General features: G+C 35.4%; 1 protein-coding gene across 3 annotated transcripts; it reads left to right on the top strand.

The window, feature by feature from the left end:
* The first annotated feature begins 875 nt into the window (after positions 1-875).
* LOC149781202 (solute carrier family 2, facilitated glucose transporter member 1-like) lies at positions 876-25,981 on the top strand. Of its 3 annotated transcripts, none has more exons than XM_089935266.1 (12): positions 876-1,068; positions 4,404-4,520; positions 6,264-6,580; positions 6,977-7,101; positions 8,905-9,045; positions 10,316-10,453; positions 13,193-13,380; positions 13,936-14,046; positions 15,686-15,805; positions 18,823-18,898; positions 19,237-19,364; positions 21,484-25,981. In XM_089935266.1, exons 1-12 carry the CDS (start codon positions 949-951, stop codon positions 21,676-21,678), a joined length of 1,776 nt encoding a protein of 591 aa, XP_089791392.1. In that variant the 5' UTR covers positions 876-948; the 3' UTR covers positions 21,679-25,981. The 3 variants fall into 3 exon arrangements, with proteins under 3 accessions (XP_089791392.1, XP_089791394.1, XP_089791393.1); XM_089935268.1 differs by lacking the exon at positions 876-1,068 and adding an exon at positions 3,335-3,438; XM_089935267.1 differs by lacking the exon at positions 876-1,068 and adding an exon at positions 3,797-3,862.
* Positions 25,982-26,963: the final 982 nt, after the last annotated feature.

Below are 26,963 nucleotides of genomic sequence, written 5' to 3'. Positions count from 1 at the left end.
TTTTCTGTGATCTGATTGGTCAATAATAACACACCCGCTTGACACACCTTTAGCGCACTGTTACTCCAAATCACTGTTAACTACCTATAGCGACATTCACTAGATGATGCAATCTTAAATCTGTGAATGGATTCCAAGTGGAGAAAAGTCACACAGTACACCTTTTGAAACACATTAAATATTTGTTTAGTAAAATGAAGATAAAATAAGTGATACAAATATAAGGAAGCAGCGCTGTGTTGGCTGGTATTGAAGGTGATACTAGTAAGTTATTCAGTGTATAGCCAAGGAAAGGAATCAAAAGCTATATACCTTATCCCCCTTGGCGGGCCTCTTCGATACCATTTGTAACCTCTTTTCTCCCTTCATATTATCCTGTTGCAGACGAATAAAATGATAGTTTGTAATCGTTGGATATTTAAAAACTGTAGTCCGGAAATTTTCTCTCTCCACTTCGTTGTAATGGTAAGCATTTCAACAATGTCGGACCCCGCAAATCTTCGGGACAACGGCCACCCCACTTACCTTCATTGTAGAGAAGACATGTACTTTGCATGATAGTTTTACCGATCCGTCCGTCCTAGTACAGTCACGTCTGTCACATATGTGTTTTCTGCTCACTAACTTTTAAATGGCTTTAGGTATTAAAATAAAATGTGTTTTTTGACGTTATTGCCATGTGTATGGAGTATTGCTTCAACGGGATTGGCTGGCTTAATTATTAGAACAAAAAGCTATGTAATTTAGATCCAAAATTTCATAATATATTTCTCAGGGAGTAAACATTTGAGAGTTCATTTCCCCCTCTTTTAAGCCCAGTTGTGTACCGCCCACATCCATTTTGATCAGTCTATATATACAATGGGATAGGATCGGTGTTTACAAACACAAACGATACAGCCTGATAGAAAACGTATCGGAGACTCAATACATCAACTTAATTTTAAAATGGAACATAATGAAGACGTATTTGAAAATGGCTTGGTTTATAAACCTACTGTGAAAGCTAATGGTGTGAATGGATACATCAGTTCTAAACCACAACAGAATGGCCATGTACGGGACGAGGTCTGTAATTCTATTGATTTCTTCTAACTCTGCGACCATCTCTAATTGAATGCTGGCTGATTCGGCCCAAATGACGGGCTTATTCGGCCCAAATTACGGGCTGATTCGGACCATATGACGGGCTGATTCGGACCATGTGAACTATTATAAGAAAAACCGTGTAACACATACATTATTTAGTTTAGTATTTATTGCTGATTTTACAGACATACTAAGAGAATATAAAAAGTTGATATTCGGCTTTTAAATTTACGTAAGACAGTCAAAATGACTACTTGACATGGGTTCAAATGTTTACTTTCTCAGGACAGCGTTGCGATGCCCCAGTCAAGTCTCAATGAGTCGTAGATGCTGGCCTTTCAAGTTTAACACTGATGGGGGGGGGGGGGGGGAAGAAGAAAGGTCGAAGTTACCCTTCACAAAGTCTTTTCTGGCATAAATGTGATACAGTTTTAATGCTCAATGCATTCAACTTTAAGGTTCAATACTTATTCAAAATTCGACACTTTACAGATAGATTATGAATTCAGAGAAACATTAACAGACGTTGCTTAAACAAATATTATTAAAATATAATTCGTCTTACGAGGTCCACAGAATTAGAAGAATATAAACGTATGATATTGACGTGTGATATTTTATCGAACAATATCAAAAATTGTACAGCACCACACTTTCTCCTTTAAGTCATAAGTTTTATGTAGTACTATTAGTATATAGCAAATAGACAGTACAAATAAATTGTACATAAATCTAGCAAAGGCATAAACCTACCCAGACCTGGATGTGTGGACACAAATACTGTAAACTCAGATCAATATGTATGAATAAATGTTACTGCATGGACACTGTTTTAGCGATTTTTGTCCCCAACAATCTGCATTCAATTTAATGATCGTTTCCTTAAATGCATATTTGAACTACTCAACGTACCTGGGAAATAATGAGAAATATCGTGTCTTAAACAAATATAAGGTCACATTGAAATCTCAGACGAAACTTATTGATATTTCACATGGTCCGAATCAGCCAATAATCTGGTCCGAATCAGCCAGAAATCTGGTCCGAATCAGCCTGTAATTTGGACCGAATAAGCCCGGTCCGAATCAGCCTGTTACCCTCTAATTATCAAGCCCTAACAGATGTTTGTACATGACGTTATCTGTTTTATCTTTTCAAGCATAAATTTGATATGTGATCCTAATTTCTAAACTCGTTTTTTGTGTGTTTCCGCGCTTTCTGGTGTATATTTGTAGAGTACCTGTCTATATTAATTTCAGTATGCCCTAATTTCTGACATCGGAATCAGGAGTGACCGTTTTTACTAGATGAGTGTTAATAACTGGGTCACCTTACGGTTGTGTCTGTTATACACGAATGCTTTCAGCAACTGTCTTCCTTCCATGGGGGGGGGGGGAGTTCGCATGGTCGAAAGGCGTATATCACTGCATATTATCACGCATCCTCAGGTAGGAAACGGGGATAGAACTTTCCGCTATTTTTGAATTTTATTTATTGCTCTGGAGGATTCTTGCATGTGTTTTTGTAAGGTTTTTGTTGTTTTATTTTTTATTGTTGGTGTTTTTAAAAAAGCATTATAATGAATTTGCAAAACAAACTAGGAACATTAATTGAACTGTGGAATCGCCCCAATATTACCTTAGATGACGTTAGTGTTGTTCTTGCAGGGAGTATCAACGAGAGAGAGAAAGACAGACAGACAGACAGACAGATTATTTTCGCTATTATTCATACACGTATTGGAATTTAACAGCAAGCACTATAGAGTTGACTACACTTTACTTTAGTAAATACTTTGCAGCCACTCGTGGGGCCCCGGATGGCCGAGTGGTCTAAGGCGATTGCCTTCAGAGATCACCGTCATTTCACCTCTGTCCGATGGGTTCGAGTCTCGGACTAGGCCAGCATGGGAATATGAGAAAGTTTGCCAGTAGCTTTGTGTGGGGTCGTCATGTATTGCCTATCATTTTTGCTGAAAATTGTTGTTATGCCCACAACAACAGCCACTCAAGGGCAGTTGGTGTAAATATCGTAAGCTAGTGTAAGGTCTTGCGTAGGTGTTGAAGAGGCTTTTGAATCTTAAACGTAATAGGGTGTAATGACTTTTACCATGCAGTATACACATTAAGTTCATTAAGTCAAATGAACAAAGGCGTAACCGAATTACATTGACGTACATTTTAACTACGCGTGAACATTTTGTAGTAGTTGAATCAGTGATTGGCGTAACTGATAGCCATTATGAAAATCTTGTTATTACTACATCTCTTTAACAAATGTCATATAGATATGAGATTTCCACCAGAAGATTTCTTATAATTAATGTCTTGTTGGTTCCAGAAGAAAATGGTGATTTTATTCCCAGTTTTGATCCTATGACGCCCATAATGAAAATCTGGTTGTCGTTGCGAAGGTTGCCCCTTCTGAATGGATGACATTATCGACATGAGGTTTTGACCATAAAGACTTCTTATGATATTTTGTTGTCCTTATATTAAAACTGTCCAGCTCTTAAGTCAAGATGGCTCGCATGACAGCCATGTTAAAAATCTTGATAACGCTACCTTTTCTGAATGGAAGTTCATTATGACACGGAGTTTTGCAACAAAAAATTCTAATGGTGTCGAGTTGATCTTAAATGAAAAAGCTGCTGATCTTACATTTACTATCGCCGCCATAGTGGTCAGTTTGAAAATATTGTTATTACTCAAGAATATCAGAGATGGTTTCAGTAGTCAGCGGTGACATCTTGGATTTATTGACATTTTGTTCGGTCAGTAGAACGTCAAGGGTCACATCTTTTCACGCTCCTTTAGCAGTTTTTGAAATTTTTGTAAATGTTTGAACTAATTAGACTTGGACTATTTTTTCAGCAGTGGTGGTGGTGGTGGTTGGGGCTTATTTCTGTTACAAACATGGATCTAGTATTGTGTAAAATGCAGTAATAATTAGAAGACACTGCTTACTCAATAGGTCGTGTTACAAAACCCTCAAGCAACGCAAATTTAATTATTTACTATATCAAGATGTCTTCTTTCAAGTTTGTTGAAAATTGTTCTAAACTTGGCAGAGAACGTAAAAAGAAGTTACGGGGTATATCAAGTGACACATGTGGGTCAAATGTAGCAGGTCAAAGCCACACCATCAAGTCGGTAACCTTTGTCACTGACTGGATTACACATTCTTTAAAACTATTTTCAATATGAAAGAACCTCCACATTAGTTACACATGGTTAGAATCAGTTTTGAATATCATGTTTTATCTTTCCCTTTTTATTTTCTGCTCCTAATAAGCATACCACAAATCCTTTCAGACTGGTGAAAAAGAAGCTGGGTGGACCATCTGGCTGGTATTTAGCGTCGTTGTCGCCGTCTTCGGAAATTCCTTCCTGTACGGATATAATATAGGCGTAGTTAACTCCCCTGCTAAGGTAGGTGATATATAAAATATAGCACAGTTTTAAGGTCATTATCCTAAGATATCAGGGATGTAAAACTCGTTTTGGTAATAACAATGGTATGATGATCGGATAATCTCTTCGTTTTTATGGCTCCTTTATAATGCTTGTCTGTTTTCCTTCATATTAATGCAAAGTTGTGCCTAGCAATGAGGGCTGTTTAGTTGATGAAAGGGTTCCAGTGGTTATACTTGGTAAGGCAAGTACTAGTATTTGCATGACTAATCAGTGGTTAAGTATAGTATGATAGAAGCATGGATGACCAATCAATGGTTAAGTGTAATGTGATAGATGCATGAGTGATCACTCCAGTGGTTAAGTTTAATGTGATAAATCCATGGGTGACCAATCAGTGGTTAAGTGTGGTGTGAAATGAGCATTGGTGGGAAATCAGTTAAGTGTAGTGCGATAGAAGCATTTGTGAGTAGTCTGTTAAGTGTAGTGTGAGAGAAGTACGGGTGGGCAATCAGTAGTTATTTGGTGTGGTTAAAGCATAGGTGGCTAATCAGTGGTAAAATATTGTGTGGTAGGAGCATGTGTGGCTGATCAGTAGTAAAAATGTGAGTGGAGAATGGGTGGTTGATTGTAGTGTGAGAAAAGGGTTGGTTATCAGCCTTTGGTTAAATATTGAATGATAGAAGGGTTGGTTGGGTAATGAGTGGTTTGGTATAGTTTAAGAGAGTCAGCTGGGTGATGAGTGGTTAGGTATAATGTGAAAGAAGGGTTGGTTAGATAATGAGTGGTTTGGTATAATGTGACAGAAGGGTTGCTTAGATAATGAGTGGTTAGATATCGTATAATAGAAGAGTTGCTTGGGTAATGGTTGATTAGGTATAGTGGATTGAAGGGTTGGTTGTGTAACAGTTGAATAGGTATATTTTATTGAAGGGTTGGTTGGGTAATGGTTGATTAGGTATAGTTTATTTAAGGGTTGGTTTGGTAATGGTAAATTAGGTATAGTTTATTGAAGGCTTGGTTGGGTAATGGTTGATTAGGTATAGCTTATTGATGGGTTGGCTGGGTAATGGTTGATTAGGCATAGTTTATTGAAAGGTTGGCTATGTAATGGTTGATTTGGTATAGTTTATTGATGGGTTGGTTGGGTAATGGTTGATTAGGTATAGCTTTTTGATGGGTTGGCTGGGTAATGGTTGATTAGGCATAGTTTATTGAAGGGTTGGCTATGTAATGGTTGATTTGGTATATTTTATTGATGGTTGGCTGGTAATCGTTGATTAGATATAGCTTATTGAAGGGTTGGCTAGATAAAGGTTGATTAAATATAGTTTATTGAAGGGTTGGTTGGGTAATGGTAAATTGGGTATAGTTTATTGAAGGGTTGGTTAGGTAACAGTTGATTAGGTATAGTTTATTGAAAGGTTGGTTGGGTAATGGTTGGTTAGGTAATGTTTGAACAGTTCAGAGGGTAATTAATTGGCTGCAGTATAGGCTATACAGTAGATTGATAGATATACTGACAGGTACATACATGTGAATTGCTGAATAACCAAAACCAGTTTGTTTTCTTTCTCACGCTCATGTAGTAATGTAAACCAAGTACTTATACTAATAAAGTAATTATTTAATGATGTCTTTATTATAGTAACTGTATAGTTCACACTTTTCATCAAAGAAAGATATTGTCATTTTAGAGTGATAACTAAGGTGGATGATGCATTACCAACTGTTCTAACTTTACTTTGTTCACCTTCACAGATTATCCAAGATTTTTACGGTGAGGTTTATGCAGAAAGAAGTGGAATTAAATTAGATAATACTCCCATTCTCTTGTCATCCAGTAATGTATCTACAACCACAATTACTATTGTCATTGGTAGTCCAGGCCAAAATAATACAGGTTATGATGTTGATTCAACAAAAGCTCGCAATGGCTCAGAATCATTCGTAGAAAAAGGGGGCAGTGTGGATGACAATTTCCTGGATCTGATGTGGTCCATCACAGTTGCCATCTTTGTCTTGTTTGGAATGTTTGGTGCATTTGTCTCTGGAAAAATTGCTGATTTCTGTGGAAGGTTTGTAATTCAGAATAATGAAATATTTCATACCTTTGCAGGGTTTCAAATTTAGTATTTAGTAACATATTTAAATGGTTTTGAGAATATATAAATTTCATTAAACTAACCAAGAAGTATTACACCAAACTAAGTTGAATTATGACACTCTAGGATTTTGGAAAACAATCTGTTTTATAGTATATCTAAGCCTTGATTTAACTTTACAGTTTTAATGATAAATTTAATGTCATTTAATTATGTAGGAGCCATCTGTGTGTTGATATTTTTTATCTCTTAAGAATAGTAACTTACATGTAATTTGAATTGGCAGATTTTGCTTGAATTCAGCTGAATCATCTTGGGTTAGATAAGCATGTGCTAATTATTTTCAATTTTTATTTATACTTTTTTTAGAAAGCGTGGTATGATTATCATCACCTTCATTATGATTCTTGCTGCCGTCTTTGGTGCGATCCCAAAAGCTGTCAGATCTCCAGAATGTCTCATCGTGTCAAGAGCATTTGTTGGACTTCACTGTGGTATGTATGCATACTTAATGATTTGGGAGCAGAGTGTAAAAATCATGTTTTCCCATTTTTTTTAAAAATAGCTTTTTAATTTTGTTCTTCCTTGACAGTACCTTTTATGTACAACTGTTTATACTATATGATGGATTCACTTGAAACCTAGATGTACAAATGTTTGTATCCTCCATTGGTTATCTAATAAATATGGTTTTTCAGAGATAAACCTTATGGTAACCCATTTCCACCAACTTCTGTAGTAGGGGCAGTGAATAGCAATCAGCCACCAGCTACTTTAGCAGAGGCAGTGAATAGCTATCAGCCACCAACTGCTGTAGAAGGGGCAGTGAATAACTATCAGCCACCAACTGCTGTAGTAGGGGCAGTGAATTGCTATCAGCCACCAAGTGCTGTAGCAGGGCCAGTGAAAAGCTATCAGCCACCTACTGTAGTAACAGGGGCAGTGAATAACTATTAGACTCCAACTGTTGTAGATGGGGCATTTAATTAATATTAGCTATTAACAGCTCAGGGGTGGTTAATTGACTGTAGCACAATGCAGTGAATAACTAGCAGCCACCAGCTGCTGTAGCAGGGTCATTGAATTGCCATTACCCACCAACTACTGTGGCAGGGTCAGTGAATTGCCAATACCCACCAATTACTGTAGCAGGGGCATTAAATTGTTGTTAGATCTTTAAACAAATGCTATAGCAGCATAATCATTCTATTGGCCACCAACTGTTATGGCATGAGCAGTGAATTGCTGTTGGATCTTTGAAGAAGTAAGCAGTGGTAGTGAATTGCTATTATTTGATCTTTGATTAACTCCAGTAGCAGCCACACTAAATTGCTATTGGATCTTTGACTAATTCTGATAGCAGCCACAGTGAATTGCTATTGGATCTTTGACCAACTATGGTAGCATCAGCAGTGAATTGCTACTGGATCTTTGAGCAATTAAGCATTGACAGTGAATTGCTATTGGATCTTTGACTAAATCGAATAGGAGCCACAGTGAATTGATATTGGATCTTTGACTAACTATGATAGCAGTGGTAGTGAATTGCTATTGGGTTTTTGACCAACTATGCAGTGGCAGGAAATTGCTGTTGGATATTTGGCTAACTCTGATAGCAGCCACAGTGAATTGTTATTGGATCTTTGACTAACTGTGATAGCACTGGTAGTGAATTGCTATTGGGTTTTTGACCAATTAAGAAGTGGCAGTAAATTCTATTGGATCTTTGACTAACTCTGATAGCAGCCATGGGGAATTTCTGTTGGACCTTCGACTAGCTCTAATAGCAGCCACATTGAATTGCTATTAAATCTTTAAAAGATTAAATGATACAGTTATAATTTTTTAAAACTGAATTTGTATAGTTTTAAAAATCTAGACAAGCAACTTCTTTACCCAAATCGTTTTGGTACAACTTATCTTTAGCATACAAAATTGTCATTAAAGATTTCCATACATTCTCTAAAATGGTTTATCCAGATTTTACATTTCTTAACTATGCTGGTCATACTTTTACCGTATTGGAATCGTATTTTGTTCCAGATCTTTGTGGAGAAAATATAAAACAGTAACATGTCGAGGAAATGTAACTGTGCAATGTAACTGTGATGGCAGTAACATAAATTAGCAACATAACTGTGATGACAATTAATAACAAATCATAACAGTATAATTTCATGACAGTAACAAATCCAAGCAATATAACTACCATAGTACATAAAAAATTTCACGTTAGACACTGACTTGTGTACATACTATTTTAGATCTTGCCAGTAACTTTTTCTCTTACCTTGCAGGTATAAACATCAGCTTGGCCTCACTTTATCTAGCAGAGATCTCCCCAAAGAAAATCCGTGGAGCTGTAGGGACATTCCATCAGCTGTTTATCACCATTGGAATCCTATGGTCCATGATCCTGGGTCTCCCTGGTTTCTCAGGTAACAAAAGTAACGTTATGCCTTACCTGTAGAACTTGTAAAAATTTCAGGCATTGTAGATCCAGTTAAGCATCTGTGTTTATTTCTACATTGTAGACTCAGATCTGCCAGTGATGTTTATATTTGTTCTTTATACACTCTGATCTGCCTGAGAGATCTGTTTATTTTTACATTGTATAGTCTAATGTACCCGAGTAATCCATGTTGACGTCTGTTTTGCTTTGGGCTTTTAGTTTTAGGGCCAAAATATTAACACAAATAGATTGGTAATGTTTATTTCAAAGATTTTCAAATCATAATTCAGATGTGTCTGTTATTTATATTTATGACAAAATAAAAAGTACATGTAACAATTACATTGCTGATTGTTATGACAGCAACATGTACAAATTTATCTGTGTGGGAGATACAATTTACATATTAAATTATCATCGAAAATGTTGCCAAAGTTGAATGTCATGCCCTCAAATTGATGTCATTTTTTCTTTAGACTAACATGTTGTTTATATATCTGTATCAATGTATGGTACTATCATGTTGTAGTACAGTTTATAGGAACCATAATAGTGATCTGTGTTATACTGGTATGCAGTGATCTTTGTTATACCAGTATGCATTAATCTGTTATATTAGTATGCAGTGATCTGGGTTATACCGGTATGCAGTGATCTGGATTATACCAATATGCAGTTATGCATGTTATACCAGTATGTAGTAAGCTGTCTTATAACAGCATGTGTGGAAGCATTACAATGAGGGCTGTTCTAACAAGGGTGTGTCATAATAGTAACTGCAAGCACATAAAACGTATTTGATACTTTGAAATCATGTTATTAATGACTCTCATTATCCAAACACTTAGGTGAAGTAATCCTCTAGTAATCAGATTCTGATCAAAATCAGGGTCAATTTGTCTCCATGATGATGGAGATGTTCTTGATTTGAATCAGATTGGTCACAATAATAAAATCAAGTTTATAAAATTTAATAGTATCCATAATTTTGCCAGCATTATGAGGGTCAGTGGTATACTGAGGGGTGTTTTAGTGAGGGACCAGTATTTCAAACAGTTGACAATAGTGACCCATTGTTTGATGCTCAGGTAGATGATTGTGTAGCTTTTCACTCTAATGTGAACTGCTGACACTGTGTGATAATAGATCTGACCCTATGCCTTGGTACATTTAGAAATATGGTTACTTTTTTTAATTGTTAAAGTGCACTAATTCATGAATACACTTATTATATGGTAAAATATTTGTTTTTATAGGGTCTAAGAATATGTGGCCCTTCCTCTTTGCCTTCAACGCCATTCCTGCATTTGTGTGTCTCGTGGTCTTCCCCTTCTGTCCAGAGAGCCCCAGGTACCTGCTAATCAAGAAAAATGACGAAGATGGGGCAACAAAAGGTGAGATTAATGGCTTCGATGGCTCCACATATGTTACTACATGCAAGAACTCAAGCCCTCTATTTGATATTGATATAAGATTTAAAAAGGAAATTATACATTGCTTGTATTCTCTTCCAGAGATTTAAAGAAATCATTTTTTTCATTAGAAACTTGTGTCTAAATTTTACAGCTCAATAAAATAATGTAATGAGCAAAACAAAACCTTGCAATAGTTTTATAATTTTCATACTGTGATAAAAAAAATATCCCCATGCAAGCACACAATTTTTTTTCCAAGCTGGAATCACTGAGGAAAGTAATACGCTGTATTACTGCCTATAAGAAATTATCATAAGTTTTAGCTGTGCTGGTCATAGACCAGAAGAGCTTGTCCATCATGTGCCATTAGCACACGTTGTCCATCATATGCCATTAGCACATGTCTGTCACATGCCATTAGCACACATTGTCCATCATATGCCATTATCACACATTATCAATTATATGCCATTAGCACACATTGTCCATCATATGCCATTAGCATACGTTGTCCATCATATGCCATTAACACACGTCCATCACATGCCATTAGCACACATTGTCCATCTTATGCCATTATCACACGTCCATCATATGCCTTTAACACACGTCCATCATATGCCATCAGCACACATTGTCCATCATATGCCATTAGCCCACATCCATCATATGCCATTAGCACACGTCTGTCATATGCCATTAGCACATGTCCATCATATGACTTTAGCACACGTCCATCATGTCATAAGCACATGCCCATCATATGCCATTAGCACATGCTGTCCATCATATGCCATTAGCACACATTGTCCATCATATGTCATAAGCATACACCCATCATATGCCATTAGCACATGTTGTCCATCATATGCCATTAGCACACGTCCATCATGTCATAAGCACACGCCCATCATATGCCATTAGCACACATTGTCCATCATATGCCATTAGCACACGTCCATCATATGTCATAAGCACACGCCCATCATATGCCATTAGCACACGTTACTCATCACTCCTGTAGCATCACCATGAAACTTTACACATGTAACACACATTTATTCTAAGGTGTAATTGGCCCTAAATTAAAACAATGTTATTCAGATATCCAGTATGGCTTCTGAAACAGTGGCAGCAATCACCATGGTAAAAGCAATAGGTTTGATTACTACTGAATGTGTATTGCGTGTTAAGTTGACCAGAAATTACAACTATTTTTAGCTGTCTGTTAAGTCAACCAGAAATTACAACTATTTTTAGCTGTACTGGTCATAGACCAGAAGATTTACCGGATGGCCTGCCCTGTTGTCCATTGTCCATGCATCCATTAACACAAGATTGATGGATTGCCATGAAACCGCTTCACCCCAATGTCTGGTTGGTCCAAAATGAAAATGGCGCTTGGAAGGTCATACCCTCATGATTTTTTATGTCTGGTTTGTCATACATGAAAATGGTGCCTTTCAGATATCTAGTATGGTCACCAGAGAGGCCATCTTGTAATTTTTTGTATTACTACTCTCTATGATTGGAAGCTCATATCAACTTTCACTGATGGACTTTTTGTGGTTTCCTGTTGGTCTTAAATGAAAATTATGCTATCGGACATGCTGTATACATGGCTGCCATGTTGAAAATCTGATTGCTACTGCTTCTGAATGGAAAGTCATATAGACATGAGTTTTCACCAGAAGACTTGTGGTGTCTGGTTTGTCCTAAATGAAAATAGTGCAGCTTGGACATACTGTATGGCCAGCTACCATCTTCAGACTTATGTTATTGCTATTCCTCCTGAACTGAGGGTCATATCAAAGTGACTCTTCACTAAAAAGACTTCTTATGATGTCGACTTGGTCCTGGATGAACGTGGTGCTGATCTTGCTCGTTTTATTCTTTTACAATTGATGGTCATAATGTTGTTGTTGTTGTTGTTGGGTTTAGCGCCATTTTTCAGCACATGATAGGCTATGTATGGCGGCCAGTATTAATGGTGGAGGAAGAACCCGGGAAAACCCCGGGAAGAACCACCGACCCACGAGAAGCTACTGGCAAGCTTTCTCACATATCCACATTGGCCGAATCCTAGACTAGAACCCACGCAGACAGAGGTGAGATGGCAGTGATCCGTAACGGAGAGCGCTTTAGACCACTCAGCCACTCGGGGCCCCACGATGGTCATAATGAAATTGGGTTTTCAAAGAAAATGTTTGTTATATATAGTTGGTCCTAAATGCAAATGGTGCCAATGTTTTGTGCTAAGTATGGCTGCCATGATGTAGTATTGCCACTCCTCTTGAATGGATGGTTATTTTGGCATGGGGTTTTCAACATGTCATATTGGCATCGGGTTTTCACCATGTCATGTTGGCAAGGGGTTTTCACCATAAGTCTTCTAATGATATCTAGTTTGTCCTACATGAGAATGGTGCAGATCTTGTATCCAAATATAGCATCTTCAGCAGCTCATTTTGAAAATCTTTTCACTCAAGGATACTAGAGATGGTTTGAACACTAAGAGTTAGAAAAGAAGAAATGGTCTTATCTTTATTTCTGGAATTCTTTTCCAACAGAGCATTAGTCCCATCAAGAGTCTCTTATTATGAAAGTATTTATTTTATCAACTTTGCTTCAAATCAGCAAATGTTTTTGCCTCAGGAAATCATTTTTCTTTGACTTTTGGTAGTGGAGTTGTAACTGTGTCAAAACATGTTTCTCTAGCCTTGAGACGTCTTCGTGGCCGTATTGATGTGGAGGAGGAAATAGAAGAAATGAGAACAGAGGCCAAAAAAGCCAGTAGCATCAAGCAGTTTACTCTGAAGGAGCTGTTGACAACGCCGGAGCTAAAACTTCCAATCATAGTTGCGTGCCTGATGCAGGTGGCCCAGCAGTGGTCAGGAATCAATGCTGTGAGTTGATTTAATTGCATTAAATTAAAGTCTGTTTAATTGAAATTCAGATTGAAAAGAACCAGGTATCACAATGGATTGAAAAGCTCAATGTAATTACCCCAATATGATGCCATTTTTCCTTAAAGCTGTTCATTGATAATTATCAACTTTTGTAAAACGAAGTTTTCGTTTGTAAAACAAGCCATGATATGTGTCAGTTGTAGTGCACTTTTTTAATGTAATTCAACACAAGGTGGCCCATCATGTACCAGTTGTAACCCACTGGGCTACCATAATTCAATACATGCTGTCTCAGAGCCAAGAATCAGTTAACTTCTGACACAAAATCGTGACACTGATAATGCTTAGTCTCGTTAATTAAACAATTTAAAAAGAAAATAATGTCCATTTCACCAGACCATCATATAAAGACAGTAGGATGTAAATGATCCATATTAGAACTTCTAATATGATTAAAGTATGTGAATAAACATGAAAAGAAACTGTTCACATTTATTGTCAGTTTTATATTTTTATGAATCAAATGTTCTCATCAATAATTTTATTTTACAGGTCATGTCCTACTCTACATTCATCTTTCAGCAGGCAAAAATTGAAGACAGTGCCATCCCATACGTCATTGTCGGACAAGGTGCCATCAATGTCATTGCCACAATTGTAGCTGTGAGTAGCTTAACTCAACAGAAGTATTAAAACTTATTGGAGACATGTCTTAAGTTCTTTAATTTCTTTATATTTTCTGTGAAAGCAGAAGAAAAAGAAATGGACTGAATCCTTAAAATGTGGGGTTTTTGTTTGTGATATATTTATAACTTTGGGCACGTATGTGAAGAAATCTTTGACTATAACTGTTAGTGACAGGTGAAAAAGTGGAAGTGGCCCTTAAGCAGGAGAATTTACATTGGAAAATCAAAGTTTGTTGATGATGGGTATTCATGGGACCATAACTGGTCTGGAATGCTGGAAATACAACTCGTTCAAGGTTTGATGATAATGGTACATGATAACTGGTTGAAATGCATTGTTCCTTAGTAAAGTTATGCTGTGAAAGGCAATGCTAGGAGGTTGGGAAATCAGGGGTCATAACTCCAGGAAAGGGTGTGAAATGCTGGAAATCAAACTGTCTTATAAGTATAATGCTGCATGCCAGATTTGGTTGAAATTTTAAAAAAAATTAAACAAAAGTTGTGCTGTTGAAACAAAAGAAAGGAGGAAGGTCAGTCAGGGCCTTAACTCACCTAAATGATATGGTTAAATGATGAAAAAAGATTAATTCAAAACATCTTCAATATGAAGTTGCATGCCTAATTTGGTTGCAGTCCAACAAAGTTTAATAAAGCTTTGATGTGGAACTCATAGTCGGATGCCAGGCAATCAGGGAGATAATGCCTGTAAATGATACTGTGGATTGCCGGAAATTGAATTCATTCAAAGTTTTATCAATCTGAAGCCATATGCCAAGTTTTGTTGAAATCCAAAAATATTTGATGTCATCTTGCAGAATCCAATATCAGGAGGAGGGGCAATCAGGGGACATAACCCTTTTAAGGGAGACTGAAGCCCCCAAAAGACACTTGCAAATTTTTCAGACGATATTGATATCAAATTGCATCAGAATATGTTCACTGGTTCTTGAGCTGTGCTTGCTACAAGCAACACCCCATGTAAGGATACAAAGTTAATTGCTAAGGGCCATAACTATATTCAAAATGGAATTGAGAAAACAAAACCCATAATAGATGCATCTAGTTTTATGAGATAGCTTCCATGTTGAATTGCATCTAATTTAAATTACATATTAAATGGTTCCTGAATGATGCTGGTTACAATAATGGAAAAACATAAAAGGACTGTAATTCCATAAAAATTTTAATGTCATTCAGTTATTTGTAAGGGTCGCTTGGCTGAGATTGTTGCAAGAAGTGTGAATGAACAGATGGATGGACAGAAAGTGTGATTACTACAGGGTCCCTGTATCTCAATGTGAGGGCCCTAATAAAATTGCCAGTGTGTGAAATGCAATGTAGTTGGCATAGAGTGTTTCTGAGACAAATAGATGTTTTCATTTTAATACAGTAATGCGATGCTAATAGCATTATTTACAAATTGTCTCTTGGCAAAATTGTTATGTATGGCCAAATGTTTTCTTATAAACACATAAAGAGAAAACTGTGCCAACATTAGATGGATTGAGCATGTACCATATTACACTGCATATATTTAGAGTTTTACAAAAAGCAAAGATATGATGTCATTTTCTGTAGACAGAAATATGAATATATATGTTACTCTTCACTTATAGATTCCTCTGATGGAGAAAGCTGGCAGAAGAGCTCTTTTGTTGGGGCCAATGGGTTTGATGGTGGGATCATTTGTTGTCCTCACAATTTTTCTGAACCTCCTGAACAATACTGGCATGGCAGTAAGTACACATATTTCCTTTACACATGGACCTTATTGTCTTGCCTGTAATAGCCACTTTAAAATACATAACTTGTTAGAATGTCATGTGATCAAAGGTATCGATTCTGTTTTGAAAGATTATACATATAATTTGTATGTAAGATGTATTCTGTAGAATCCTTATGTAGCTTCAGTATAAAATGTTTTCCTTCTCAGTAATAATTTTAATTGAATCTTGTCTATTCACCTTGTTATCCCTGAAATTACGATGGAGACAGAAATGAGTTCAATTAGTCAGTTTATCCATGCATCACATTTCTGTTCCCTGAACATAACTCCAAAACCATTTAAGATATCTGTATGAGCTTGATACACATATTGGTCCAGATGTGCCTTTTGCTATTCTTAATTTTTCAGTTGAAATATTTTCAGAGTCTTTTGACCATTTGTTTCTCCATCCATCCATTCACTGTGAACACAATTGGTTTATGGGGCAGAACTCCATAACTGTTTATGATATCTTTATGAAATTTAGTATATATATATATATATATATATATATATATATATATATATATATATATATATATATATATATTAGACTATGGTGTAGATTTGACTTTTGCTATTCTCAATTCTTCAGCTTCAATACTTTTTGTTTTTGTCAGTTGATCAGTCACCCATCTATTACATTTTTTTTCTGGACATAACTCCAAAACCATTTAAAATACAGGGAAACCCTACATTAGCACAATGGTTGATGTGCACAAGCCATTGTCATTCTATGTATCACAGACCATCATTGTGCTATGTACCACAAGTCATCATTGTGCTATGTACCACAATCCATCATTGTGCTATGTACTACAAGCCATCATTGAATACAACAGACCATGTTCCTGCTACCATATTTACTGAACATGTTGGGACACAACCATTTAACTTTTCAAGTAATTTTTTGTGCACTGTGTGTCCTAGGACATATGTTTGTTTTTGAGTCATAAGTTTTGGGACATCTGTTCAATTATAATATTGATACCTAGGTGGTAAAATGATTAATAATTGTAGAATTTAAAAATGAAATCATTCAAAACTTGCATCTCCAGTTTATAGGGAATGGATAACATAGTTCAGTGGTAAACAAATTGTTTTATGATTGATCATACCACTAATGGTAAACTAATTGTTTTATGATTCACAATACCACTAAGTCACTTGGGTCCGATGGTTTTCATTTTTTTGGTGTTTTTATAAATCATTGCCACATAATTATAACAACCTTTTGCTGTGAGATTGATTTGGAAGATTAGCAGTTACATAAATTAATTGATTTATAAATTTATTTGAGAATCTTGTAGAAACCACCACATTGTTTGATGCTTGGTTGTGTATGCCTGATGAATGAGCAAACATCTGCCAGCTGTTGTTTGAGCAATATTTGTGTTCATAATGTAAACTTAATGGCTTTATTGTTCATGGGTCAGTAATAATAAGATTTATACCTATCAGCTTTCTAAATTGCTGATGTCTTTCATAAATAAGCTAAGATCAGTGTACAGTGATTGACTATTGAAAAAACTGAAATGAAATCATCTTTATTGATATAAAGAATGGCACTGTGACAAGACTGTGGTTCTACAAGAACACATCTTGATAAAATCTTGTATCAAACTTTAGTCTAATATAGTACTAAAACTGTGTATTACTTCACTAAATTGGTGAAATTATTATAAAATTTCTGAAGCCATTCCATGCATATGTTATATTTGATTCAAGTTATAATCAAGCATACAATTGTGGGGTTTCACTGTACCTCTATTAACCCTAATATACCAATTAGACTAATGGTACAGGTGTGCCCTTTGCTATTCACAGTTCTTCAGTTTAAATATTGTTAATGTCTTTGTCTGTTTGTCCATCCATTCTTTCATTTCTGGGGCCAAGCTCTGTAACTCTTTGTAGATATCTGATATATTATGCACTTATTAGACTGATGATGTACATGTACCTGTGGAAGTTTTTCAAATTTCGATATTTTTAATATTTTCATTCATAGATCAGTGCATCCATCCATCATTCACACTTTATTCTGATAGCAAAACTTCAGAATCATTTGAGATATCTTGGTGAAACTTTATACATCTATCAGACTAGTTATCTTGAAATACATTTTGCTATTAGGAATTTTTAATTTTCAATATATTTTTTGGTCCATTAGTCTGTCCAGCCTTCCACATATTATTCACACTTTGATTTTCTGGAGTTGGGCTCCAAAAACCATTCCATGAATCTCAATGACAGTATTATAACTATGTGGCTTCCATGACATCTGTTTTAAAAAAGTGGTTGTCAGTATTCCCCTGAATGGATGATCATTATTGATGTCCATTTTGCCCTAAATGAAAATGGCTTCAAGCTGACAGCCAATATTGGTATCACAAGTGCTAATGTGAACATCTTGTTATTGCTGAAGAATATCAGAGATGGTTTCAACACTGGACTGTTTAATGAAGAAATGGTCTTATCTTGAATTCCTGGAAATTCTTTTCTTCGATTAGAGTAACAGCCCCTTCAAGGAGTTCTCAAAAATAAATAAAATCTTGTTGTGGGGGTGAAATTAACCTAGAAAATATACTACACTAATGGTCGTTAAATACTTTACTTTGCAAGTCAGCCTACTATCACACACCAAGTTTATTTTCTTTGCTAGATACATTGTTTTAAAACAGATATTCATTGGGATCTTAAAGTTTTTATTACCTTTTTAACTTAGGCCATTGCTACTGCCAACAGAGGCTATGGGGACACCAATCAAAATTTATGAACATATTTTTAGTTTTTTTTTCTGAAAAAAAATGTTCGCCTAGGTGTGTGCACAGGGTCATGATTTTTAGGGAACATAGGATTCAGATTCCGCTATGATTATTTGCAATGATAGAAATTATGATGATGACAGATATAATGACAGTGATTGAAATAATGACAACAATAGAAATAAATGGTCATATATGAATACATGCTTTACTTTTCTTGCAGGACAGTCACAGTGCTTTTGCCATCGTCTGCATAATTGCCATGCTTTCTTACATAATCGGATTTGCTCTTGGACTTGGTGAGTTCACCTATGTCTCTATACTTGTAAACTAGAGGAATATTTAGGTTATGTCCAAACAAGGTGAATAGATGGCATTTAAATTAGCTCTTGTTTGAGTAAATTCCTGCCATGGATACAGAAACCACATATTTTGCTGTCCTTATTTACCTGTGCTTATTTACCCGTGCTTACTACTTTTTAGCCATTCTAAATAATAATAATAATAATAATGATAATAATAATAATAATGTTGATGATGGTGATAATGCGTGTTACATAATAAACAGTTACCTTGCTCCCCTTTGTATGAATATGAAAAATGTTTATGTTTAAACAATTTTCAATTTTCATGGCAGGTCCAATTCCTTTCATCGTGGTGTCTGAGATTTTCCGACAGGAACCTCGTGCTGCTGCCATGAGCTTCTCCCTTGCCTTCAACTGGGTCTGCAACTTTATTCTTGTGCTGACTTTCAGGTTTATTCAGGTCAGTCTGTTTGGGGATTTTGTGAAATTCTTGCACTGTAAGTTTGTTGCAAATCCTATAACATAAAATTGACCATTTTATTTTAATTCATCTTTTAAAACAATGAGTTGAATTGTTCGTTTTTATCTCATTTTGATGGTTCATTGATGAATGTGTTGGCTCCTGCCTATTATGCTGTCCATTCTACAATCTTTCAGCACTAACTTCCATCATAATTACAAAGTCCAGATTTTTGGGAGAAATGTCATGCAAACTATTTTAAATATGTTCACCATAAGCATAGATGCCAACCATTACGCTTTTGGCGTAATCAGTATGCTTTTTTCAGTAAATTACACCTTGCGTGTAAATGTATATGGATTATGTGGTTTCAGTATATCGCCCTTGAAAAAAATCAATAATTTGTTTTCCCATTTTTATTTACATTCCATTAATCACACAGACTCTATTTTAGAAAGAATGGCTTTTGCTTAACTACAACATTAGAGTATGCTTGTATGTAGGCTTGCATGCACTTTCCCAACAGTATTATGTTCTATTTATAGCAGCAGTCCTATTTCCAAGAAACATGTTGGTTTCTACTTTCAAAAATTTTGACCTTGGATTCTATTTATAGCAGCTGTATGGCTTAGTTAGGAGAGAACAAGACTGGTTTTCTAATTTGTAATCTTTGCTTGCAGATTCTTTTTTTAAATTTGTATTTGGTACAGAACTAGTCAGTAGGTATTTGGCACCAAAAGCCAAGTCAGGTTTATTCTAGTTGATGCACGTGTTGGAGCAAAAGTGTTTTTAAAACAATTTGATAGATGAATTAGAAAAAGATGAAAAACCATTTCAAAGATAAATACATAAATTACTTAATACAATGTTCCATTCTAGGGCAGCTTCACACCTATTGCAGGCTGTGTGGAAAGAATTTTAATATTATTCATGGTGGTAAATTTTATATGGAACAACACTTGAAATTTAAAAAAGACTTGAATTTTATATACTGAATTCTTATTATAACATGGACTATCCCTAGCGGTAGAAGACTGAGTTGGCCCTTTGTTCAAATGGATGTGTCCTGGTTACAAAATTGCAGAAAATATGCATGTGCAAGAACAAAATCATCTACTATTGTTTAGTGTTTAGCTGAAGATACTTCACTTAAAATTGCACACTCAATGCAGATCGGGTCATTTAGTAAGTGCAACAGAAAGTAGTAGTGATGACTAAACGTCATACTCTGTGTAAGAGACTTTGACAACGAAAAGGCAAAGTCAGATTTGCTTGATAATGCTTTGAATAAACTTGATATTAGTTGTTAGAAGTGTATGGAGTTTTCAACTGATAATGCACAAGTTATGACTGGAATTCATAGAGAAGTTGCATTGTCTGTTTTGAAAATTGTCTGCATCAGTATACCTAACCGGTTGTCCACGTCATTTAATACACTATGCTGCAGGAAAGGCTGCCGTTAAATTAGAAGGAGAATTCTTGAAGTATCAAGTTAGCATTCTACCTGACAATGTACTTCATAAGGACAGAGTTGAAAAATGGCACCTTATTTCCTAGCTAAAATAAGTGGAACTTTTAGATTTCCTCTTTTTTGTCAGGTTATGAAAGGAATATTGGTTCTTGACCATTCTAATGCTGACTGTGAGAGATTGATCAGTATTGTTAACAAAAATAAAACTGAATTCAGATCCAGGCTCAGTAACCCAGCATTTAGTGCTCTACTGGTGTGCAAAACATTCATAGTGTCAGCTTTTACAAAATGTTTTGAAATGCAACACATGAAAATGTTGCTTTGTAATGCTAAAAGTGCTACAATGAAAACTTTAAGCAGTAATTGATGTTAAAAGACCAGAGGGGTAAATAAATAGATTTGTACATATGCTCACTGAATTTTTATCATGTTATGTGTCGATTACTCTTTATCTGCTTGGTTTCCTCTTTTTATACATTTGGATTACAATTTTTCCTTGACAGGGGTTAGCATGTATGTGTAAGCCATGATAAGTAAAATTATGGATACACCATCAAATAAATGTTACAGTACATAAGCTGTGAAAATCCTTGAAATTTAGCCTGACATAATTTTAAAATTTCAAGTAATTTTTCTTTCTTTTTACAGAAAGGAATTGGAGCATACACTTATCTGATTTTCATTGTCATCCTGGTTGCTTCCATTCTCTTCATCTTCTTCTTCCTGCCAGAGACGAAAAATCGTAGTTTTGATGAGATTGCAAGTTCTATTGGCTTTCGCCACAAGAAAAAATGGCAGCCTGATGAAACTGAATTACAACCCATGGACAACCGGAAAGTTTGATGAATACCGAATTTAGCAAATATAAAACTTATGAAACTTTAAGTACTGTGAAGTCTGTTAATAGACATGCTTTGTTTAAATTCTGAATTTTTAATGGGAGTCATTTTATGTTAATGCATTTAGACTGTATCTTTGTTAACATTTATCACATCTATCGGAGTTGAACTATTACTTTCACCTTGGTTTTTAAACAAATGTGTTAAAGGTTTTGGTTTTTAGACAACCAACGTTAGTGAAGAATATTGTGATTTTTAGAATGAATGGATTAGCTTTTTATCTGATGCACTAATACCTACATGTCATTTTGCTGTCAGGGTAATACAGCATGACGGCACAGTCAGTGCATATCTTTATTGTCTCATTTTGTTTGCATTTAAAGTACATGTCACAGTATTCATGCCCAAAATTTTAATAGATATTTTCTAAAAATTATTATATTTTTCGGTAAAAACCAAATAATCAAACTTTTTAATAGCATTCTTTATGGTTCCCAGAACTTCATTCTGAGTCATTTATATTAAATGAAACAATGTTGTGTGTTAACCAGAAAATTTCAGTGATCTTTGATTACTCATTAATAGTGATGTTTTAGACAAATTTAAAGGTCATAAATATTGATATCTTGATCAGCACATTTTTAGAAAAACTATGTAAAGTTTTGAGTCATGGATAGCATTTTGGGGCATTAAACAGTCACATGTGACACAAATTTCACTTAATGACTATGATTCCTTTGCTTTGTCTCCCTCTCAGTCATTAAGGAAATGAAATTATTATAAGGATAAGAAGGGGCAGTTTCAGAATACAAGTACCTTTATTTTAGGAGATGGAAAATATATCAAGGCCAGAAAGAATCAAATATAAAAAATGTCAAGAGTAAGTAACGCATTATTCTTTGATCACACTACGGATATATAGTACCATTCAAAATGTTTAGGTAATTTATTACTGTTACTGGGGCCCCGAGTGGCCGAGTGGTCTAAAGCGCTCTTCGTTACGGATCACTGCCATCTCACCTCTGTCTGCGGCGGTTCGAGTCTAAGATTCAGCCAATGTGGGTATGTGAGAAAGCTTGCCAGCAGCTTCTCGTGGGTCGGTGGTTCTTTCCGGGGTTTTCTCTGGTTCTTCCTCCACCATTAATACTGGCCGCCATGTATAGCCTATCATGTGCTGCAAAATGGCGTTAAAACCCCACAACAACAACAACAACAACAATTACTGTTACTGTGCCAGTTTATATAAGTATTTCATATTGTATCCAATACATCTTCCTAGTAAACTGCACATATATGATCTGTGTGATATAAGTATACTTCAGATAGATTACATTTGGTCAAACAACAAGTCAGAGAAAGTGACATGCTTTACAGAGACTATTGATGATCCAGTCTAACAAGTCAGAGAAAGCGACATGTTTTAGAGAGCGTACTGATTGTCTAGTCTAACAGGCTTATATAAGAAATGTTATTGCAATGTTTACCTCATGTTGTTATTTTTCTGTTTTTGTTGATACGTGTAACAGTAACTTAATAATTATGGAAAGTGTTGATTTTAAAGTTTTTAACTTCGATATTGAGAAACTTTATACACAAAGAACACAGCGTACAATCGTATTTGGTGCTTGTCAATTATTGTCAGTACAGTTAAATTTTTACATAGATTGAAACTTGTCTGATCAAAGATTCAAACAAGTTTTGATTGGTTTTATTTAAAACCTTCTACACTATCAGAAAAGCCTACAATTTGTCTGTCATTTTTTATTCTCGCTGTAAGCAAACTTGTCTAAACAAGTTTAAGGGCACCTTGTTAGTGATAATAATTTCTTATAATTTCTTACATCATGCATCATTTGTAAAATGCAGTTGTTGTCATGGCACTATATTTATTATACAAGTATAACCTGTTGATGGAATTTGAATTTCACTGAGTTAGAGTACAGTATTCAGAAACACTTTTGACATCTTGATATACATTAAACATTTTAAGGGAAAAGTAATAATTTATCAAAAAAAGATGGAAAATGTCTGTCATGGTGCATTTTATTTTCTGGTTTTTAAAGTGCTTTGAGCAGTATGTAATTGTTGGTGTTTGTCGCTTTTTATGTGACAGTATTTTCAAATAGCTATTTAGATAAATTTCTTTTTTTTATCATGCATGCAAAATAATCAGATGTGTATATAGAAAATGTAAGATCTAGTGGTTATTATCATCTGACCAGTCTGTTTTCAGACACCTTACTTTGATCTGATTAATTATACCTGTTTCAGGTGATCTCTAAGGTTCTAAGCCATAAATAAGGTATGGCAGTAATAGTCATTGATGAGGGTTGGTGGTGGTTTTGGGAGTTTGCACAACACCATTTGGGTTTTCATTTTAACATATATTTGAGGTAGCTCAATAGCCAAGGTTTGTCTGGATTAAAATGAAAGTTTGGTTAATTGGACTAGTTTTACATGTTATAGATTATTAGTATAAGAGTTACTTTGATTAGAGTAAAATAGCCTTGGTTTTGCACTTAAATATATCAAATTAAATGATTCGTTTTCAGTTTTTTAAAAAATATCTAAATTTCAGTAAAAATAACTACAATTAACTTTTCAAAGAAAGATGGATATATTGTTTATTATTTTCATGCAATCTTCACATATGAAACTTGTATTTACAAGTCTTTTTAAAATTGTAATTGTCTAACTTCAGTTAATGATCTCATGCAATATATTGTTTGGGTTTCTCATTTGGAAAAAGGTCCAAATACTTTCTAGGAATTCAAATTATTTTTGTAAAGTACATGTAGTCACCTATTTTTTATTGATGGAAATGAGCCATTGTTACAGAAATAACCTGTTACTGCTTTAAAGGGAAATCACTTTTCCAAGAGTTAAATTGTTGTTTGCTAGAGTAGCCTAATTCTGATAGACTTTGTAGTATCCCGATGCATCTCATTTTAAATGTGACGAGTTTAGTCAGGTCTTACTTACATAGCCATAGTAGCATGTATTTTATAGACATTTACTCTGTGTTAATATGTGGAGTGTTTTGTATAGGTGTTCAGTTCATCGCATATCAAACTTATGACATGAAGCATGCTATACAATGTACAGGTTTTTCCGAGTCTCTTAATTTAAAATGACATTTTGTACATTTTCTTCCATTCAGGAAAGAATTTAAGATTAAGTCTATTTTAACACATTAGCTACCTCTGAGAGAAAATTGCAACTATAAATCTGTTGTTTTGGGGGGTTTAATGGCCTTTTAACACACGACTGTCTATGTCCTGTTTAGGAAATGGGAGCCAAGGACCTTTCTCAAAGGCAGACAAAGGCAGCTAACCTGCAAACCTTAGATTACAAGTTTTATGAGCCAAAGTTTAGAAAAAAATTCTCAGACAAGAAGCATGTGGTGATCATGTACATGTATTTTCCTGTTGAGGGCATCACCCTCCAAAAACACCGCTGCTATTAAACTTTTCAGAATGCTTAGTTACTACCACAACCAGTACACAATTACATCATTGTAAGTAATTTTATTTCAGCACCAAATGCTAAGGGGGTATCAGGTGGCCAAGTGGTCTAAGACCTTCTCCTTTACAGATAACTGACGTTTCACCTCTGTCTGCACGAGTTTGAGTCTCAGGCTCAGCCAATGTGAGTATTTGAGAAAGCTTGCCAGTAACTTCATGGGGGTTGGTGGTTTTTCCCATAGTCTTCCATGGATCTTCCTCCACCAGATAACAAAGCCACCATGTATAACTGATCATGTGCTGAAAAATGGCATTAAACCCACAACAACAACTTCAATCAAATGCTGCAGTCTTTTCTAATGTGCATATTGGTGTCAGTAAATTAGTTTAAAGTATTTCTGCAAGAAAAGAATCAAACTGACACTATGTTTTTACAATGCAGTGTATGTTTGAGTAACAGTCAAAAGCAATTCAAGTATTAAATGGAACGTGATATTGTACCATGCGCTATTCTCAAAATTGATATACTTTTGTTTGAATATTGTGTTACTATTTTAGCCTTGTGCTTTTGTTTGAAAAGTGTGTTACTGTTTGAGCTTTGTGCCTTTGTTTGATCATAGGTGTGTCATGTATGACTGTTATATGTATGAATGTTGTGTTCACATAAAATGGAATTTTTTCAGTGTATGTTGGATTGGAATGTTGAATAGTAGCCTATTAAAAACCATAGAAGTAGAGACTAAACTAAGACATTGTTTTAGTGTTTGGAACATGAATATTCATTGTATATATTTATATCATACATATTTATAGTGTGTAAATGGAATAAAATCTGGTAATTCATTAGTTTTGCGTTACTTTGATCCAATCCCCAATAATAACTGAGAATGAAAACACATTTAGTTACAATTAATTTAGCTTCAAGTTGGAATAGCTCTGTTGGTTATTTAATCTTCAAACAATTTTAGCATAGAGTTGTGATCTCTGGCATATGCTGACATGACAGCAGTGGTTTAGTTGATGTGAAGATTTGTAGAAAAGAAAAATGTGCAATTAATTCGATTTACACCTAAAGCAGTGTGTGTGTGTGTGTGTGTGTGATTTAAAAAAATTTTTTTAGCTCTAAACTTTTTTCAGTTATATTGCTATGATGACTGCAGTGTGGCAGTTTATAGTGAGGTCTAGCACTAGCATATAGCACGATGTCCCACCCAGTTACATTATCCTGACACCAGGCTGACCATTCCCACCCAGTTACATTATCCTGACACCAGGCTGACCATTCCCACCCAGTTACATTATCCTGACACCATGCTCACAAGTCCCACCCAGTTGCATTATCCTGACGCCAGGCTGACCATTCCCACCCAGTTACATTATCCTGACACCAGGCTGACCAGTCCTAACACTGTTTAATGCTGAGCACCAAGCAAGGAAGCTGTTAGTACCATTTTTACGTCTTAAAACTAATGCAGGTATTACAAGTCCATGTTCAAGGAAGTTACAGTGTCTTACCATACCCATGGTACATAAAAGGGCAGATATTCCAAAAATGTGAATTGGCCTGAATAAATATTGATTTAAAACTCTGATTAACTGTTTCAAAATGGAAATGAAACCTGTGAAATCCCACTGCAGTTGCATTCATTACTATAATCCTTCACTGGATTGACCAATGGGTTGTAATGGCCTGGACTTTTAATCAAAGTATGCAGTCAACCGCTATGGTGGTCTAGTGGTTAGAGCGTCTGCCTCGGAAGCGGGAGGTCATCAATTCGATCCCCAGCCAAGTCATACTAAAGACTTACAAAAATGTTACTAACAG

Source organism: Sinohyriopsis cumingii, chromosome 15, assembly GCF_028554795.1.
Source record: "Sinohyriopsis cumingii isolate HCF-2022 chromosome 15, ASM2855479v2, whole genome shotgun sequence".
NCBI lineage: Eukaryota > Metazoa > Mollusca > Bivalvia > Unionida > Unionidae > Sinohyriopsis > Sinohyriopsis cumingii.
This window is presented reverse-complemented; position numbering and strand designations above follow the sequence as displayed.

Coding starts and splice junctions, on each gene's coding strand:
- LOC149781202 (XM_089935266.1), top strand. CDS start 949: ATGGAACATAATGAAGACGTATTTGAAAATGGCTTGGTTTATAAACCT. Junction 18,899..19,236: donor CGGATTTGCTCTTGGACTTG/GTGAGTTCACCT, acceptor TTTTCATGGCAG/GTCCAATTCCTTTCATCGTG. Junction 19,365..21,483: donor TGACTTTCAGGTTTATTCAG/GTCAGTCTGTTT, acceptor TTCTTTTTACAG/AAAGGAATTGGAGCATACAC.